General features: G+C 39.6%; 2 protein-coding genes across 2 annotated transcripts; one reads left to right on the forward strand and one right to left on the reverse strand.

The window, feature by feature from the left end:
- Positions 1-26: 26 nt before the first annotated feature.
- On the forward strand, positions 27-1,912 carry LOC103988864 (cinnamoyl-CoA reductase-like SNL6). Its single transcript, XM_009407533.3, has 5 exons — positions 27-304; positions 566-729; positions 826-1,017; positions 1,099-1,258; positions 1,354-1,912. The coding sequence occupies exons 1-5, from the start codon at positions 46-48 to the stop codon at positions 1,668-1,670; spliced, it is 1,092 nt and encodes a 363-aa protein (XP_009405808.2). The 5' UTR covers positions 27-45; the 3' UTR covers positions 1,671-1,912.
- On the reverse strand, positions 1,885-15,946 carry LOC135676774 (glutamine--tRNA ligase-like). The gene is made up of 23 exons (XM_065188315.1): positions 15,689-15,946; positions 15,545-15,592; positions 15,391-15,462; positions 15,086-15,185; positions 12,406-12,501; positions 11,678-11,739; positions 11,478-11,579; positions 11,303-11,395; positions 10,620-10,772; positions 10,490-10,545; positions 9,495-9,585; positions 9,344-9,430; positions 8,969-9,166; positions 8,801-8,899; positions 7,385-7,516; positions 7,154-7,290; positions 5,145-5,244; positions 4,967-5,062; positions 3,366-3,466; positions 3,172-3,274; positions 2,982-3,071; positions 2,758-2,887; positions 1,885-2,331 (listed from the first exon to the last, which is right to left on the reverse strand). Exons 1-23 carry the CDS (start codon positions 15,815-15,817, stop codon positions 2,234-2,236), a joined length of 2,373 nt encoding a protein of 790 aa, XP_065044387.1. The 5' UTR covers positions 15,818-15,946; the 3' UTR covers positions 1,885-2,233.
- Positions 15,947-18,877: the final 2,931 nt, after the last annotated feature.

Raw genomic sequence — 18,877 nt, forward strand, 5'->3', positions numbered from 1 at the left:
CCATCTCAATTCGCGACAGATCCCATTTAAGTGAGACAGCAAGGGATGGGGGCGATGGGGAGGAGTGAGGGTGCGGTGGCGGAGGCGGAGGCGCTGCGAAAGGCGATCCTGAGTGGCTGCAGAGGACGGAGCGCGAGGAAAACGGGTCCGGTCGGCGTCCGGAGGAGCAGGGACGGCGACGGAGGAGGCCGGGTCGAGGGGCGCGCGGTGTGCGTCACCGGCGGCGTCTCCTACGTCGGGTCCGCCCTCGTGGACCGCCTCCTCGACCGTGGCTATGCGGTTCGCCTCCTCGTCGAGACTCAAGGTTTCTTATCCTCATCGCCTCCTACTTCATCTATCTCTCCATAGAACATAAAAATCGTCTCTGCCACGGATACGTTCTTCGATTTCAGCCGTTGTTTGAATCGGCGTGGAAAGATGTCATTTAGTCTCAGCTTTGATTCCTTTTCTTTCCCAATTCCTTTGCTCCCACCTTGTCGATTTCATGTTTGATGAAATGATAATTAATAAATACTCTGGCAAACCTCCGCACAAATGATGACTAGTTTGGCATGGAAACTTGCAGAGGATTGGGATAAGCTCAGGGAGACAGAGACCTTATGGGGCGGCGTGTCGGCGGTGATGGCCGACATGACGGACATGGATAGCTTGTGCCGGGCGTTCGATGGCTGCGCCGGTGTCTTCCACACCTCGAGTTCACTGGATCCCGGCGGCATATCCGGCTACTCCGTGAGTTAAAAGCATATAACGCTTATATCGTAGAACCAAAGCAAGATTTAAATGCTGGCAGAGCTTTTAACATGATCTTTGCCATCCACTTTACAGAAGCATATGGCCGAGATCGAGGTACGAGCGGCAGAGCGAGTGATCGAAGCCTGTGTCAGAACCGAGTCAGTGAGGAAGTGCGTCTTCACCTCGTCTCTGTTGGCTTGTACATGGCGACAGAGCGATCCTCGTAGCCGCAGGGTCGTCGACGAGAGCTGCTGGAGTGATGAACAGCTCTGCCGGGATAAGAAGGTGAGTCGAGTCCGACGCAAGTTGGAGTGAAGACGAAGGCTTGCATGTTTCTGCCTTATAACTCTTTCCGGATGACTGCAGCTGTGGTACGCTCTGGGCAAGACGATGGCAGAGAAGGCGGCTTGGGAAGCTGCTGCTCGAGGAAGACGGGACTTGAAGTTAGCGACGGTGTGCCCGGCTCTTGTCACCGGGTCTGGATTCCATCATCGCAACATCACTGCCTCCATCGCCTACCTCAAAGGTGAGATATCACTGCATGCTGTGATCGATGAGTCCCGGCAACGCAGTAAGAGTAAAGGCCATGATCCTGAAACCCATTCCACTGCATTTGGACAGGAGCTCGTGAGATGTTTGCAGAAGGATTGCTGGTTACCGTCGACGTGGAGAAGCTGGCCAGAGCTCACGTATCGATCTACGAGGCAATGAGCAGCCACGCTTGCGGCCGATACATCTGCTACGACCGTGTCATCGAAAGAGGGGAGGCCGAGGAATTGGAGCGGCGACTCGGCATTCCGAGCAGAATATTGCTATCTGGAGAGACGGCTGCCCCCTGCTCGCCGTCGTCGGAGCTCTCCAACCAGAAGCTCTTCAGGCTGATGAACTCAGGGAGGAAGTGCACGTTTGATGTCTACTCTGATCTTACATGGAATTGAGTAAAAGCTGGCAGAGCTGCATAGTATGAGATTATAGCTAGCTAATGAGAGTTCAAGGAAAGGAGAATTTTGTCCATAGCTGGGTAGTAAAATTGTGATGGGAAGATGTCACAGGCACATGATAGAAAAATGCCTGCCTACAGACAGGTATACAACGTCCGACTTAAGACATATGTACAGTAGAATTCTTTGTTCTGGTTAAAGATACTGCATATGAATGATATCACAGACAGTTTATAAAACATTTAGCGCAGAATTCCTTTTGTTACAATGCCTCGACAACAAAGAACATAAACAAAGCTAAAAGAAAGATTTACAATACTATCCGACATGGTTTAGTTTGAAGGTTATTTACTGGTTCCGTAGCTTACCACTAACCAAACCCCCAACCCCAGAGAATAAGTTGGTAGGACATAAAATTATAGAGTACAAGTATTACAATTTCAGTCTATGTTTTTCCACAAAAAAGAACAGTTAATACTAAATCGGTACTCGTCGATACTTCCTTTAGGTTCATGATTTCATGTACTTTTGTATGAAGGAGGTTCAAAGAGGGCGAGATTTTACTTGTTTCCACCCTTTGAATAGGAATCCCGAAGGGTGATTGTTCTGTTGAAGACCAATTTACCAGGAGTAGAATCTGTATCCACAGCAAAGTAACCTGAAACAGAGAAGATTATATCAAGTTGCAATATCAAATAAAAATAAAAGAAGTCAGACATGAACAGATAATAAGTAATTTATTCATGGACTGCAGTCATAAACATCGCTGAACATAAGTTAGACCTGTCAATCTCAGGTACCAAATTTCCCCCTTCCCAACAATTACTTGGAATTGGGGTTTCTCGAGTGAAAGATGTAGCAGGATGTTGATTTAATAAGGCACGATCACTATTAACCCATATGATTCAAGTATCTAACTTATTAATGAGGTACCATTTAGAAATATATGCTTGGATAATCTACATGACACTACACTAACATTTGTATAACATATTTAGTCAGAAACGAATCAGACACAATGCTAGGACCCAATCATGGTGCAAGGAGTTCAAATTAGCATTCGAAAGTGAGCAAGAGAGATTACCAAGCCTCTCAAACTGAAACTTGTCACCTAACACTGCGTTAGCGAGAGAGGGAACTGCATATGCTTCTGGAATCACCTCCTTAGAATGTGGATTCAGATCAGACAGCCAGTCCTCCAACTCAGATGGATTCTAATGTGCAATAGCAACTCAGAAAAAGGCTTGACATTTTGCACAAAAGACTATCTTGAAACATAAGAAAGGATGAACACAGCAGAATACCAACCTCTGAAAGGAATAGTTTCTCGAACAACCTCACCTCCACCTTTACAGGATCAACACCAGGAGAAGGTTGAGCAACCCAGTGAAGAACTCCCTGCATTTGTTGTAAAAAGAAATTCAGTTGACTTAATTATCATCACGCAAGATGCAGCAGTGATAATTACTTGGAAACCATTCAGAAAGCACAACTAAACCTTTGGCTTTATTTTCTTTGAAGGATCATATTCAGCATGGATCTCAACAATAGTGTCGTTATCCCCATAAAAAACTTCCGTGCACTTTATAGGGAACGCGTATCTAAAATTAGGAAGAAAGATAAATACCTGTTTATAGCCTTGTTACTTGAAAGTGCAAAGATTGAATTTTGCCTTTTCAAACTATCACTTGCCTGAGGAGAACAGATTTACCAGGTGCCAGCCCGTAGTAGTCTTTTGAATCCTTAAGACGAAAATCTGATCGTTCAATATAAACAACATTTGTAAAAGGAACCTGCAATGAGAATATCCACATTGTTAATGAGTCTAAGCACATTAATTGGATTCAGACATGAAAAACAACAATGCTGTGAATATATTTGATGTGAGAAACAATGAAGCATATATGAACTTCATGACTACCATAAATTAAAATTATGAAACAATAACAAGAGAGCAGAACAATTTAACCAAAAGGCAAGTCATGTAACTGTCCTTTGGGTTAGCTGGGAACAATGTACTAAACAGAACTTGTACAGGTTTCCTGGTACTCCTGGGAGAAGTATACATTTTACCCCTCCTAAATTTTCTCCTTATTTTCATAGTGTCCAAATGGGACAAAAAGACCAGAAGAAAATTAGGCTACACAACATGCACAGATGGCCCCACTGAAGGTAATGCTGATATGGAAGACAACTCTAAAGATACAATAAAAGTTGTGGAACAAAAGGAAATTCCAAAGTGGTGGAAAAATGACCTTTCATTTTCATTGGTGAATATAAAGGATTAGAATTCCGGATTGGCCTCATGTTTTCATGCAGAGATAAAACAGATTTTAATTATTGCATGATTTTAGGACGAATTTTCTGACAGTAAGTAACAAACTGTCTCGACATTGGCAAAATTGGCCATACAAGCTCACTTCAAGATAGTATAAAGAAAATTCAGTTTTAAGTTAGCTGCAGGAACAATCAAAATGATGAAATAATATTAGGTACACTCCCTATTATTATAAAGAATGAACCAGAAATGTCAACAAAGGCATCTGTGGAATTCCGAAAGATTACAACTGTGAAAGAGCTCATTGATCAACTTAAATATTAGAGAACTCAAAGTAGGTTTACTTCTGTCTATTAAATTCCATACAGGATTGTTGTGACACTTGTCACATTTTTGCATAGATCAAAATATACCGTACCAAAAAATATTGACATATATGGTGCCACAACTAATGCTGGAGGTGCCGACATATGGCTAGTCTAATTTTTAACCTGCGACAACCATCATAAGGGGCATCTAACAAACACAGCACAAAATCATGCCATCCAACAAAGGTATAGGTTGGCCTTGCTATATGTCAGCACCTCAGGTTGACATCACATTGGCATGGTATGTTTCTTACTTCAAACAGACAAGTGGACGTCATTCCAAGCTGCCAAACTCCTAGATTATAACTAGATCATGATTTCATAATTATATTTTACAAGTTAGTACCAAATTTGTGAATGAAGAATCAAGCATTATTATAAAAAAAGGATACATAGAACCTAAAGCTGTTTGATAAATGAGTACTTAAACTTTTACAAGTTTCATGTTCAGGTAGCATATCTAGAAAAAAAAGGTGCAAGAAATGTAAAGCTTTTTTTTCAATGTATCAAAAGCAAAGAAATCATTAGACAGATGGTTTATAGACATAATCATATCATCTGAAATTTTAAAAGAAATCATGGAAATTATCTATGGTTATTTGTGCTTTCACATTGACTAATGTCGAGAAATTTAGACTAATAAGCACCTTGTAGTAAGAAGAAGAATCATCTGATGGAGCATCAGGCCACATCTTTGCATCAAGATCTATAACTGATCCAGAATCAAGATTCGTGATAACCACCTGGAGTAACAGATCCCACAAAGCTAAGAATAAGTATATATTAAATAATAAAGGAAAGATTCTACCAATATAACTAACATACCTTAAGTGGATCCAGAACAACCAAAGTTCGAGATGCAGTTTTGTTGAGTTCTTCTCTAATGTGATATTCAAGACGATCAACACGTATCATACTATTATCACTGTACAATAAGGTTTAATGAGTGACCAGATATGAAAAAGAAAACATTTACTTGTGAAACACAATCTTCTAAATCATTCCCTGCACTGCTACAGTAATGCATGCCATCATCAATATGCAATCAAGGAAGCCAAAAGAAAAACATGGTAGTGACTGAATGAAGTAAAAAGCAGGCTTTCAACGGTCAAAGGCAATATGTTCTGCATTTGAAGGGTAAATGCCAATACTCGAGACTTCACAGGATCATTGCATAGAACCTCACAAAGATTGTGGGAAGCTTATTTGAGCTCACTAACATCGGACTTTAATTAATTTCTTCTTTTAAATGTCTAACATTTGAGGTTCGCATTTAATAAAACTACATGAGTAAGTGATTTGTTTTCTAATAATACACCAGATAATAATGACAAATTGACAAACAGAGGAAATGCAGTCCAGTGAAGCTTATTTGGGAATACTTGAGACTTCACAGGATCATTGCATAGAACCTCACAAAGATTGTGGGAAGCTTATTTGGGCACACTAATGTCGGACTTTAATTAATTTCTTCTTTTAAATGTCTAACATTTGAGGTTTGCATTTAATAAAACTTCATGAGTCAGTGATTTGTTTTCTAATAATATACCAGATAATAATGACAAATTGACAGAGAAAATGCAGTCCAGTGAAGCTTATTTGGGAATACTCGAGACTTCACAGGATCATTGCATAGAACATCACAAAGATTGTGGGAAGCTTATTTGGGCTCACTAATGTCGGACTTTAATTAATTTATTCTTTTAAATGTCTAACATTTGAGGTTTGCATTTAATAAAACTTCATGAGTCAGTGATTGTTTTCTAATAATATACCAGATAAGTATGGAATGCAGTCCAGAGAGGAGAGAAGCCACCAAAATGAGGTATAGAGGTCATGCGCTAAGGAATTAGGATCTGAGAATTGAGAATTAAAAAGACCAGAGAGCAACGCACTCAGGCTCTATCTTTTGTCAATTCAGTTCCATTTTGGAAATTTCCAAAGTTTGTTTTTTTCATATCTTGTCAACTGCTTCCATATGAAGCATGCTTAAGTTCCATTTCATGTGCTAGTCAGTTAACCATCTTCTTTAAGCTAGCATATTGAAGCATGCTTAAGTTTTGCAGAATTGACAGCACAGAGAATGATTTTGACATGCAAAATCCTTGAAAGTTAATAGAAGGGTTAACCCATTGCTGCAAGCAATCTCAGCAAGTTTATATCTAATTTATGGATTTTGACCATCTGTTTAGGAATATTTGGGCATCAAATCCTGAATTTTAGCCGATCTTTATCAAGCTAAATCCAGTATAACATATCATGTAAGAAAAAATCACATTGCATGTGCAAACCTTCTAGTTAAGCTGGCATAGATGACTAGACAAGAATTGTAAATGGAATATAGATTAACTACATGTCAACAAAAAAAGATTGGAAACATAACAATTACCTAAGAAATTAAACATATACATACACCAATATAGCTACATATGTTTGCTAGTGCATGTATATGTTATGCATAATGTATCACAGCATGACAAGTTCATAATGAAAATATAAAGGAAGTTGAAGATTGCTCCACCTAAATAAATGACTGTAGCCCTAAATTATTTATCCTTGATGTGCATTAAGTCCAAACTTAAGTTTGGAATTCCTCTATCACAGACGGCTCATAAAGATTGAAAAAAAAATGGCAAGTCAAATTACAAGGCTAAATGTCATGTCAAACTACAACATGATACAGTGTAAGATGATAAAGTCCAGTAAAATCAATTTTTTGGCAGAGTGAAAATGATGTGTTAATTAGCTCACGTGTAGAAAACCAAATAAGCACATTAACACAATATTTGTGTCTGCATAACTCATTCTAAGATTGTAAAGAATCAAGTTGCCACCTTCTCGTAATTCCAATTCCTCGGATGAATGAATTAATTGCTGTTGAAGAGACTCCTCGACGTCGTAACCCAGCTAGTGTCATTAGACGGGGATCATCCCACCCATCTACCCACTTCTCTGTCACCAGACGGTTTAGCTGCAAATAGAAGAAAACAAAATTAGGGAAAAATATAAATGGATCATGAAATAAGTCAAATGTGTTAATTATATTGGACAGCAAAATAACAGACCTTTCGCTTAGACATCACGGCATTAGAAATATTTAATCGTGAATACTCCCAGACATATGGCTGGTAAAGGTTAAGGGCCAGGAGTAACCAGTAGTATGAAGGACGGCGGATCTCAAACTCAAGAGTACATAGCTACAAAAAGAAAGTAAGAACAAGTTAACATCAACAACCTGAAATGTCACTACAACTTAAGCAAATGATTAAAGATGGCATTACAAAAAAAATCTTCATTCATCTACAATGAACTCTTAAACTAAAGACAAGGTCAAAGGAGTAGTTAGATACACCACTTCTGAAAGGCAGCAGATACATCTCAAGCTGCTTTACGGAGAAGGATCCAAATCCTAGGAAACTTCAAAGACTTCCTTAAAGTTACTTGAAGCTGTCATTTAAATCAGTACTGATATTTTATAGAGCTTTATAGCTAAAAATTTTGTTCTCCAGAGAATAATGTTTCACAGCACGAGGGATTGCGAAACCTTTCTGGCATGGTATAGTTCCAGCTGAAGCTGACTGGGATTTTTTTCTTCCAAGGTGATTGTTCTAATTTTAGAGAACTTCTGACATTTTAATTTCAGCAAATCTTATCCAATTGGTTTTTTCCCAAAGCATTTCCTTATTTGCAGTCTTAATAAGGTTAGGAAAGGAGTTCAGTCAAGTCTATACAAAGGGCTGTTGAAGCTACTGAATATCAAAAGAATATTGTTTATTGCTTTGAATAAGTGGAAAAAGAAATAAGATTTAAAGTTTTGCTACCTACTCCAATCAATATCCTAAATTCTAGTCATTCTCTCTTTTTTTAAATTCTTCACGTAGAGTTGCTGCTTGTGGAGGGAGGCAGCATATGTGTCAGCTTCATCTCCAGATCAAAACCAAATCTGACAGATAAAATCATCATATATAGTTGTGACCTCCAATTGTGTGGCATTGTGTCAGTGTGGCATTAAAAGACATGAATTAAATCAACATGGAAGGCACCTGGTTAGCAATGCACTGAAAGAGTTCACTGAACAAACTTTATAGACACAAGAAGGTAAAAGGAAATGCTTAATTAACTATTGATTTACTGATGTACATGGACTTAAAATCAGGGTTTGCCGTAACGAGCCATACCACCCGGTATGGGCGGTACATACCGGTCCGACCGGTTTTCGGTACACGGACCGACGGTTACCGATCCGATGTACTGTAGCACTGTAGCAGTTGCTGTATCACTGTAGTAATGCTACAGTACTCGGTACCCCTGGGTGTACCGCTCGGTATACCGTACCATACCGGTACCGAGCCCAGGTCGAAATACCGGTACGGTACGGTATTACGAACTTTGCTTAAAATGATGTGCCATTTCCATCAAATAATTGCAGATATAATAAAACTTGTTGCAGAAGATTCACACATATGAAAAACGGCACTTACAGAATGCGTCACATTCTCAAGAGAATCCACAATGCAGTGAGAAAAGTCATAACTAGGATATATACACCACTTGTCACCCGCATGAGGATGGGGAGTAAACTGTACAAATGTGCCAGGAAACAAATTAGATACCTAAAATTGCTAAGTGTTTTAGAGGCAACAGCTCACCTTGATACGATATGCTATCAAATCATACATATTTTTATTATCGCTCTGCATATCTTGCTTCAGTCTAAGCGTTGCCTTGCCCTCATCGATCAAACCTCTTCTCATGTCTTCAAACAACTTTAATGATTCTGCAATAGGTCTATCCCTCCACAGGCTGTTCATTTTCTTTTCTCTGTACTCCTTAACTTCTTCAGGACTCTAGGGGGGAAAAAAAGGAAATACCACTTAGCATTTGTTGTATTAATCAATCTCAATCCTTTTTCTCAACATCTTCACAAGCATATCAGGATTGTTCCTCAGTCACACTATCAATATATTTTGTAGATATACTAACAATCTGTTCTACATAAATCCACTAACAACTATACAACAAACCTGATGATCAACATAAGCTAGGCCTCTGCGTATTAGCTCGACTGCCAGATCATAGAGTTCTTGAAAATAGTTGCTGGTATAAGTAACCTGATAAAAGATCCTGTCAAATTATATTCACCGTGACAAGGTATAGAAACCAAGTAACACTGACCTTGAAAGGCTGCCAACCCATCCACTGAACAATTTCTTGGATATGCTCAATGTATTCTTTTTTTTCAGCCTCAGGATTGGTATCATCAAATCTAGAAGGAAGAAAGAGAAGTACCAATTACACCCATGATTCAGAGATCTGATGTTTAGTAAATGTACATATTATTGTCCAACATCACATGGTAGAATTAAAACATTATAAATCCTGATTTGTCATGTTAAACTAACTCGTTTGAGACATTTGATTATGCAAAATGAAGTTGGAATGTTTCCCTTACAAACTGATCAGTTGTTAGATATAAAAGGAAAATAACTACAGGCAACTATTTGGACATTTTAAACAACTAAAAGTTGATAAGAAACAGTGCTGACATCATCTAAATGCAGAAGCGGGAAAAACATCATTTGTGTTACTCATGTCCGGTGACTGATATACTCCAAAACATATTTAAGTTAATTATGAAGGTTCAATATAATGATACCCATGAACTGGCTAAACACAATGCTGCATTTCCTTGGTCAAATGAAGACATGATTACTAACACCTTTCTGATTACATCATTTCACAATGAGGTGAAAAATGTTAGATCTACGGACTCGCCTCAGACTTAGCAGACTAACTAAGATTCCAAGTCATTTTTCTTCAATCAATGACATCTAGTATGTCAAGGATGATAAGTGTCTGATGGCATGGATGTAAATACAATGACAGAATAAATCAACCTATAAATAAAAATGGCCATGAAAATGATTCTCAAGTAGTTGCACATGGTATACAAGATAGCAACAAAAAGTTAGCAACACAACAAACTTCCATAATGCAGTTAAATTGCCATAAGCAAGCAAAAATTTGTCTAGTAATTTAATACTAAGAACTACTTTAAGTAGGACAGCATGGAAATAGCCCAATAATGGAGCCGAATATAGTGATAAAATTTAGTAGTGGAAAGAAACCTCATATTGAACACTACCTAAAAAATGGAAAAAAATTCTCACCTTAAGTAACATGATCCACCCCTCTCTTTTGCTAAACCAAAATCAATAAACATTGCCTGAAGATGTTAAAAAACATGTAAACTTATTTTCTTAAAAATTATAAAATGCCCATGCAAACATAATAATCTACCTTAGCATGGCCAATGTGTAGATATCCATTAGGTTCAGGAGGGAAGCGAGTGAAAACCTTCCCTCCGGTAACTTTAAGATGTCTCTCCAGGATCTCCTTTGTATTGTGAGCTCTCCAGATGTCTCCATTACTAAAAAATATCTCTGTATGAACCTGAGATATCAAAGGAACCATTAGTCATAGAAACTACAAAGCATAGAATAGTCAAGGAATGAGATGATGCAATTAAGGTTGACTACCAAGATGTGAAAATAACTAACAGCAATCACAAAGCATGGAATAGTCAATTTCTTTCCTAAGTACTGCACTTCAAAGTTCAAACCATTACAAATGATATACACCTGAATAGGATATCTATCGAGAAAATATGCACCAACATATTACCCCATATATGATAATCCAACCAAGCTCACAATTCTAATTAACACACTTAAAAGGAAATAGGCAGCATATAAACAAGCCTGTTCATGACTCTCTTATCATATATGGAAAGAAATAATAAAAGAAGATGGAAGATGTAACATTGCGAAAGTCACAATACTTGAAACTCAATCCTCACAATCATGTTTGCTAAACAAAGTTGAGAGCCAAGCTAGTGAAATAGAATTAGAGACCAATCCAAAATATTCAAAATAAACAAGAAACCTAGGCTCACAAGTAAGCCATGTAACTAACGAAGATACCTTGTAGTTTTCTGCTGGTTCTGGGAATATCAAGTAAGGATTCACTTCCTCCTCCAGAGTTGGGGTGGATGCAATTGCATCACTCTTTTGTTTCTTAAAAATGAGCACACAACAATGACCACAAATCAGAGACAAAAACTGCATCTTGTTAAATGGCTTTTACATACATCCTTACCTCAACTTTAGCAGGTTTTTCCTTCTTCTTTTTCAAAGGCTTTTTATCGTCATCTGGTGTCCTCTCTCCAAGAATCCCATGAAGCTTCTCATCAATCACTTCCTATCAAAGGACCAAAAAAAATTAAGAAAAAAACCAGAAGGTTACTATTATCAACAGAAAGTTTGATAATTATTAGAGCATTGCATTGATTAAAATACCTTAACAATTTTTGCATCAGCCCATGGGTGATGTTTCCTGACTTGCCCACACAGATTACCAACTGGATCAAACAAACAATCATCAAATACTGGGAATGAAAATGGAAAGAATATGTAGTGACTAATTAAGGGGAAAACTAACATGAGTTGAACAAACATTCATCAAATTGTCACACCAAAGAGACATAATGACATAACACTTTAGGTTCCTTGTAGATGTACCAAATGTGGGTCTATCGACATCTTACAGGGATAAATTAGCAACGCAGAACTAAGAAAACACAGGAATTGAATAATCTTACATCACCACCAAGGGATGACCATTCAAAAATCACAATACTCCTAAATCCTGGCAATTTGCCATTTTATTTTTACTTTTTAACATTTATAATAAATTATCATTGATTTGGAAAAGCCAGTCCTGCCAATACTGATCATATTGCCACTAGTCGATTGCAATCCTGATTTTAATTTTACAATGGCACCCAGTTGATTTCAACTTATTTCTAGTCAATTTAATCATTATTTCATGAAATTGAGATTTCTCAAATCAGAAGGATCCCAGTATAGATCAACTGATCCAGATCAGGTTGGTCAATTTTGAAAACAATGGCTGGCATACATTAGCATGAACAAACATGATTATATTAGGATAGGATCACAAAGAGAACAAGAATCATAAAATAGCAATCATCAAGATGCAATAGCTTAGAGAGAAAAGGGCAAACCATTGATATGATAACGTTGTTCCAATATGGCAACCATATTTTCTTCCAGAACAGCAGTAACTGTTGATTGAATTTCTTCAATAGAAACATCAACTCCTGCAATAATTCACAAACAAAAAGCTTCAGACAATTTTTAAAAAATATAAACATAAAATGTCATACCAGAAGTTATAAACCACAGATTACATCAAGAAAAAAGTTATTCTCTGAGGAAACAGTACCAACAATTTACAGTTCACAGCCAAATATGATCTCACTAAGCATGATTTTGCAAATACCATAAGATGCCTCAATTGATCAGCTACAAAGAATATACTCTGAGATGTTCTGGTTAAGGTCAGCTACAAAAATATGTTAATGATGCATGTGCCTTAATTGCATTAAGAAGAACTGAAACATCTGAAAGACAAACAACTATTCCAACTTTTCCACCTGGACCCAATTTTCAGCTATCAAGACAAATTACGGAATATTCGACTTAACTCCATGCAAGTGTTCCATTAATTCCTCTTAATCAGAGAGCAAGCACAAGCTATTGAACATACAAAATTCTTTTGCCTATTGTGGAACAATGTACTATGATTGCCCTGTCTCAGCATGTTCTGCATCAACAATCAAGATACTATAATCTCTAAAGTTGACACTGACATGACAACAGTTAAATCTTGAAATATGATGAGTCCACGAGCATCGAGCATTCTGTAAAAAAAAAAGTTCGAAGTTGATGGAACTTTTAGCATTGCATTAGTAATGTCATGCCTTTTTCCTGCATTGGAGAGATAAGTACAAATATAAAAAAAATCACACAAGATTATTATGTTTTATTGAGTTGGAGTCTTTGAAAGCATTTAAGTAACCTTTGACAGAATCATAGAGTGAGTAGAGAAATTATGAATAACTTTATGGGGTTGAGGATCTTGGTAATGCAAACAACAGAAAATGACTTCACAATGTATCTTCAAATGTTAACCCACACTACTTCCTTCTAAATACCTTTACCTTAACAACATAACATGATCAGTAAAGCTATAACTACATCAGGATCTGTACCAAGTATCAAACTAATAATTCCTAGAGCTAACATTAAATTTTGGACTGATGCAGAAGCTGCTGACTACTGGAATTTCAGCTAGCGTGCAGGAAGCCTAACTTTTAAGCTACAGTATAAAGCACATGAAGCTCAAAGAAAAGTTGTATAAAGGTGTAGGAACCCTTTGTTTGATGTTCAATTCAGTGATTTAAAAAGCAAGAGGCGCCAAGGTCCAAAAACGCTCGAGGCGTTAGGCGCTCTCCCGAATGAAGCAAGGAACTAAAATATAAAAATATATAATATAATTAATAAATATACTTATTTAAATAAAAAAATACTATTAAATAAATAAAAATTAATAGCATTAAAATCAAAAAAATATATTATTAATCTAATAAATAAAAATACTATTATTAGTATACAGTTAGCAGTATACTATTAAAGGTTCACAATTTTGTTCTGTACCGGAGTTTCGACGTTAGCTCAGTACGGTACGATACTGTATACCGTACTGTATATGATACGATAAATATATATATATATATATATATATATATATATATATATATATATCGTTCCGTCCGGTAACAGGTGGTTCGTGTACTAGTCAGCTGACGGATCAGTACGTACCGTCAGTACCGGACGATATTATTCGAAATTGTATACCTTGATACTGTTAACAATATAATGAGAAGAGTGTGAGAAGACTGAGGCTACTGAGGCAACGGCAGTGATAGCCAATCACATGACAACGGTTGTTGACCGAGGCTGAGAAGAGTGTGAGGCGACAATCGTAGCTGGAGCGGCGAACGACGGCGGCAAGCGACAACGAGAGCGGCGATAGCAGCGACAACGAGAGCGGCGATAGCAGCGACAAGTGACCACAGTAGCGGCGAGTAGCGATTGTGGCAGCAGCGAGTAGCGACAGTAGCGGCGAGCAGCGACAGTAGCGGCGAGCAGCGACAGTGGCAGCGGCAACAAAGAACAGCGACAGCAGAGAAGAAATCTCGGCGACAAAATCGCGAGTGTTAGGGTTAGGAAAGTCAGGGAAATCGCGAGAGAGAGCCTGATATCAGTGATTTAGTTAGTTCGATTGAACCAACTAAAGCATCGAAGACCAACCAGACCTAAAAATCTGGTTTGATCGCCTAGTTTCACCCAGGCGCTCGCTCGAAGCACTCAGTGCCTGGGCTCGAGCGAGCGTGCAGGCAGCTCCTCTTTGAAGCGCGCCTCTTGGAAATAAAGCGAGGCGCTCGGGCCTCACCTCACCTCACCCGAGAGCCTAGGCGAGCGCCCGAGCGCCTATTGTAATCATTGGTTCAATTTAGGACTCTGATTGTCATATTTGATACCCATTCTACTTTTCAAGTTAGTTAGTCAAAGCACTTGATTCAGCAAGCAAGACGTCATGGATGTCCATTATTTGGAACTTAGGAATTGAAAGAGACAAACAGAACAGCAGAAATAACTCATTCCCCTTCCAGTTACTTTTATTGCCACGAACAGACTTGTGGTTTAGGATCTTCTCATATTCCATGAATATTTTCGTGGCTCAACCTGGCTCTAGTAGATTCCCAAGTCAACAAAAAAAGCAATGCCCTCAGTAAACATCCATGATTAACATCATCAGAAAAGTCATAAGAATTATACCTATACCACAAGCTTCTTCAAATTCATTCAACTTGAATGTTTCAGGACCAACAGTCCCAAGAAATGCCAAAGCTGCATCAAGTTGTGCAGGATTTTTTATCTGCAAAATAAGTGGCCGATACTCATACTGACTTGCAAAGGCCCTAGTAACTCTGAAATAATTAAAAATAATAAAAACATATACTAAGATATCAAACCCGCAAATTTTACATTCTGCGGTCACCAAAAATTTTAAGAATTTTTTTTTTGTTTTCCCAATTCGTATCAGAAAACTAATTACAAGTGACAGAGCTAAAAGTCATAACCTTCGACAAGACGATGTACTGGATTAAAGTAGGCCGGTGAACAAGTGCATTCGCTGGGTACTTGGTCGCGACCTATCTCATAAAAGAAAGGAACCAAATAACCAAAGTGTTTCAGCAGCTCACAATCTCACCAGCATTGACGAAAAAATGGTACCATGTAAAGAAGATTGCCTATCGTTTTGCTGCATTCATTAACACCCGCCTGCGAAAAGGGGAAAAAGAAAAGAAAAGGTCGGACTCACAGACCTCCCGATAGATGAATTAATGCGAGATGCGATTGGGATCGGGAAGAGATTACCTCCTCGATGACGGCCGTGAGGTTGGAGGTGACCTTCTGGTTGACGAGGGCGTTCTCCGCCGTCCGCTTGTCCAATCCGATGGACAGGAACAGATCCAAGGGCTTCGCATCGCCGTCCTCCACCACCATCCTCGCCCGCGCGCTCCGCTGCTGCTTCTATCCGATGCCCAAAGGAGGGAGAAGAGGGCGAGAGTGCGAGGTTCGCCACCCCGGCCGAGGTTTTAGGCACAATAAAGATCGCTCCTTTCTTGATTCGAACCAAAACCAGGGATATTTATGGAACCCTAAAACAGATGTGGGTAAGGCTCAGCTGTCTGATATCAGTCAGGGTCCATCTCTTTCTTCCCTCACATCGTATCTGCAGTAGGAGTACCCACTCTCCCACCAATCAAGGTGCAAGCGAATCGAGGAGGCTGGCCCCGGGCAAAGCAAACTTACGCTCACCGAGCCTTACCCATCTCGGAACTCTGGGTGACCTTCATGTGGGACCCGCTTGTGGGGCCACGAACGTTAAAATGGAGTGACATTTTGCTGGGGCGTGGACGACGTCCGACAGCCGAGCCAGCCGCGTGCGCGAGATCTTTCTGACGCTTGGAGACAACGGGACCTACGCGAGCCGTTCGATTACTTGTTTTTAGTTCCGACGGCTGAGATTTCTCCGCAGTCAACGTAACGTTCCCACTGCGTCGGTTTCCGTAACGTCGTCGACGGATATGTGACGTCACCGTGCACGTCTGATGGACGAGTCACCGAACACCAGCTTGCCACACTCAACACACGTACCCAAATGCCGCCTCTCATAGGTCCACATGTGTGGCCCACCGATGATATAGGGAAACAACTGCGCTTTACGTGGGGTTGAGTTGTTTTCGATGGGAGGAAGAGGCCGAATTGACTTGGATATTCCGGCGCTGCGTCAAACTACGAGAATTCGTGGAAGACCGAATCAGGGACTTGGGGAGCACGCAATCTGAAATGGATTCGATGTTTTTGACTTTTGGGCAATCTGAAATGGATTCGATGTTTTTGACTTTTGGAAACCCCAAGGGCAGCAACAAGAGGTAACGCGGGACCCAGTGATTTGGCCGAGGAAGGAAAATCCGTGAAACTTAAAACTGCGTATAGAGAAGATTGTGTTACCCATGGAGATCGTATATCCATGTTTTCTTGTAGATCCTTAGAAGAGGGTGAAGGAGGTCAAGCGTCCTTCTCTCTAACGACGCTCCTCAAAACTCCAAGTCTGCTTTGAGGTGGAGAGGGAGAGGAGAATAGGAAAGACAAGCAAAGGCTCTAGCCTATGAGGCTCTGAATCCCTCCTATTTATAGAGGTCCCCTGTCAAACCCTAATAGGTCCTCCCCTAGTGGGTATTGGATCTGCATCCAATAAGACAAGGGCTCCGTCGGATATCTCATATCCGAACCTCTGCTCATCACAATGCCTACCATATGTGTGTGAGGTCCTCCCCTAGTGGGTATTGGATCTGCATCCAATAAGACAAGGGCTCCGTCGGATATCTCATATCCGAACCTCTGCTCATCACAATGCCTACCATATGTGTGTGACCCTCTAGGCCCAATATCGAGCTGGCCGTGAGTCTTACCTGTTAGAACTCCTTCTAACTCAGTGAATTATTATCTCTATAATAATTCACTCGACTCATCGACTACGGACGTACTAGGCCACTACGCCGTAGTCCCCAGACAATATAAGGGAATCCAATCCATTGGACCTGTCTGTCCTCAATTACCGTGTACCTATTGTCCCTCATCCATCTAATATGCCAGAGACCGTATATCAAGCATGGTGCTGTCAGACCCATACGGTTTCTACTCGAGTCTCGCTCTAATCAGATTCTCCCGGAGAACTCTTTCTCTCTCAACCGAATGACCCTGGACAGGGATTTGTCTGAGCAAAACACATGGGATATTCCTCTCATGACGCCAAGAGTAGATGATCCTCTATCGACACTCAATAGCCCTCGTAAGGTCGACTACCACTCATAATGACCAATTGTACTAGATCTGGGACAGCCAAACCTATAAGTCTGGTATCAAAGAGTGGAGCGCTCATACAGGACATCCTTGGTGTCTCAAGTCAAAGGACCAGATACACCACTAGGACTATGGAATTGTTGTCTGACAATAAGGTAACATCAACCATCCAGCATTTCGTAAGCGGATCAATCAGTGAACTCATTCTCCAATGAGCACCTGTACTGTATCCCTAGTGTCCCTACATGAGCAGCTATGAGACTAGCTGCATCCATCATATGGATGGGTATACAGCACACCAGTCTGTCCGGTTATAACGATGTCCCTCTCGAGTAACCTATGACCGGGATTATTTAGGATATGTGTTTAAAGGTGAATCGATCTCATTATCGTGATCTCATCACGATCCGATTCCCATTGCAAAAATATAATGACATCACTATATATATATATATATATATATATATATATATATATATATATATATATATATATATATATATATATATGTGTGTGTGTGTGTGTGTGTGCGCGCGTATTTATGCAATAGTTATAAAGTGATATATGCCAAACTATAATAAGCAAAAAGATTCTGTATCAAGTCACACGTGCTATCACTCACGTGATTGGTTTGCCGAGCACTTATGACGAGCACCAGATACACCATTGGGACTATGGAATCGCTGTCGAATAATAAAGTATCATCAACCATCCAGCATTCCATAAGCGAATCAATCAGTGAACTCATTCTCCAATGAGCACATGTACTATATTCTTAGTGTCCCCACACGAGCAGCTATAAGACCAATTGCATTTATCATATGGATGGGTATACACCACACCAGTCTATTCGGTTATCTCGATATCCCTCTCGAGTAACCTATGACCGGGATTATTTAGGATCCGTGTTTAAAGGTGAATCGGTCTCATTATCATGATCTCATCATGATCCAATTCTCATTGCACAAGTCCATGAATATCACAATATATTCAAGCAGCATGCAATATAAAGTGATAAATACCAAAATATAATAAGCATAAAAACTATGTGTCAAGTCACACGTGCAGGGCACCTATGACTAGCAATTATGGTATCGCCCTCATGGACGCGGTTAGCAAACACGTTAGCGCGGACATGAAGCCTCAGGACTGAGATGGAGCGTCGTGTCAGATATGCCACCTCGAACTCGGGATGAA

The sequence above is a fragment of the Musa acuminata genome, chromosome BXJ1-6 (assembly GCF_036884655.1).
Source record: "Musa acuminata AAA Group cultivar baxijiao chromosome BXJ1-6, Cavendish_Baxijiao_AAA, whole genome shotgun sequence".
Lineage (NCBI taxonomy): Eukaryota > Viridiplantae > Streptophyta > Magnoliopsida > Zingiberales > Musaceae > Musa > Musa acuminata.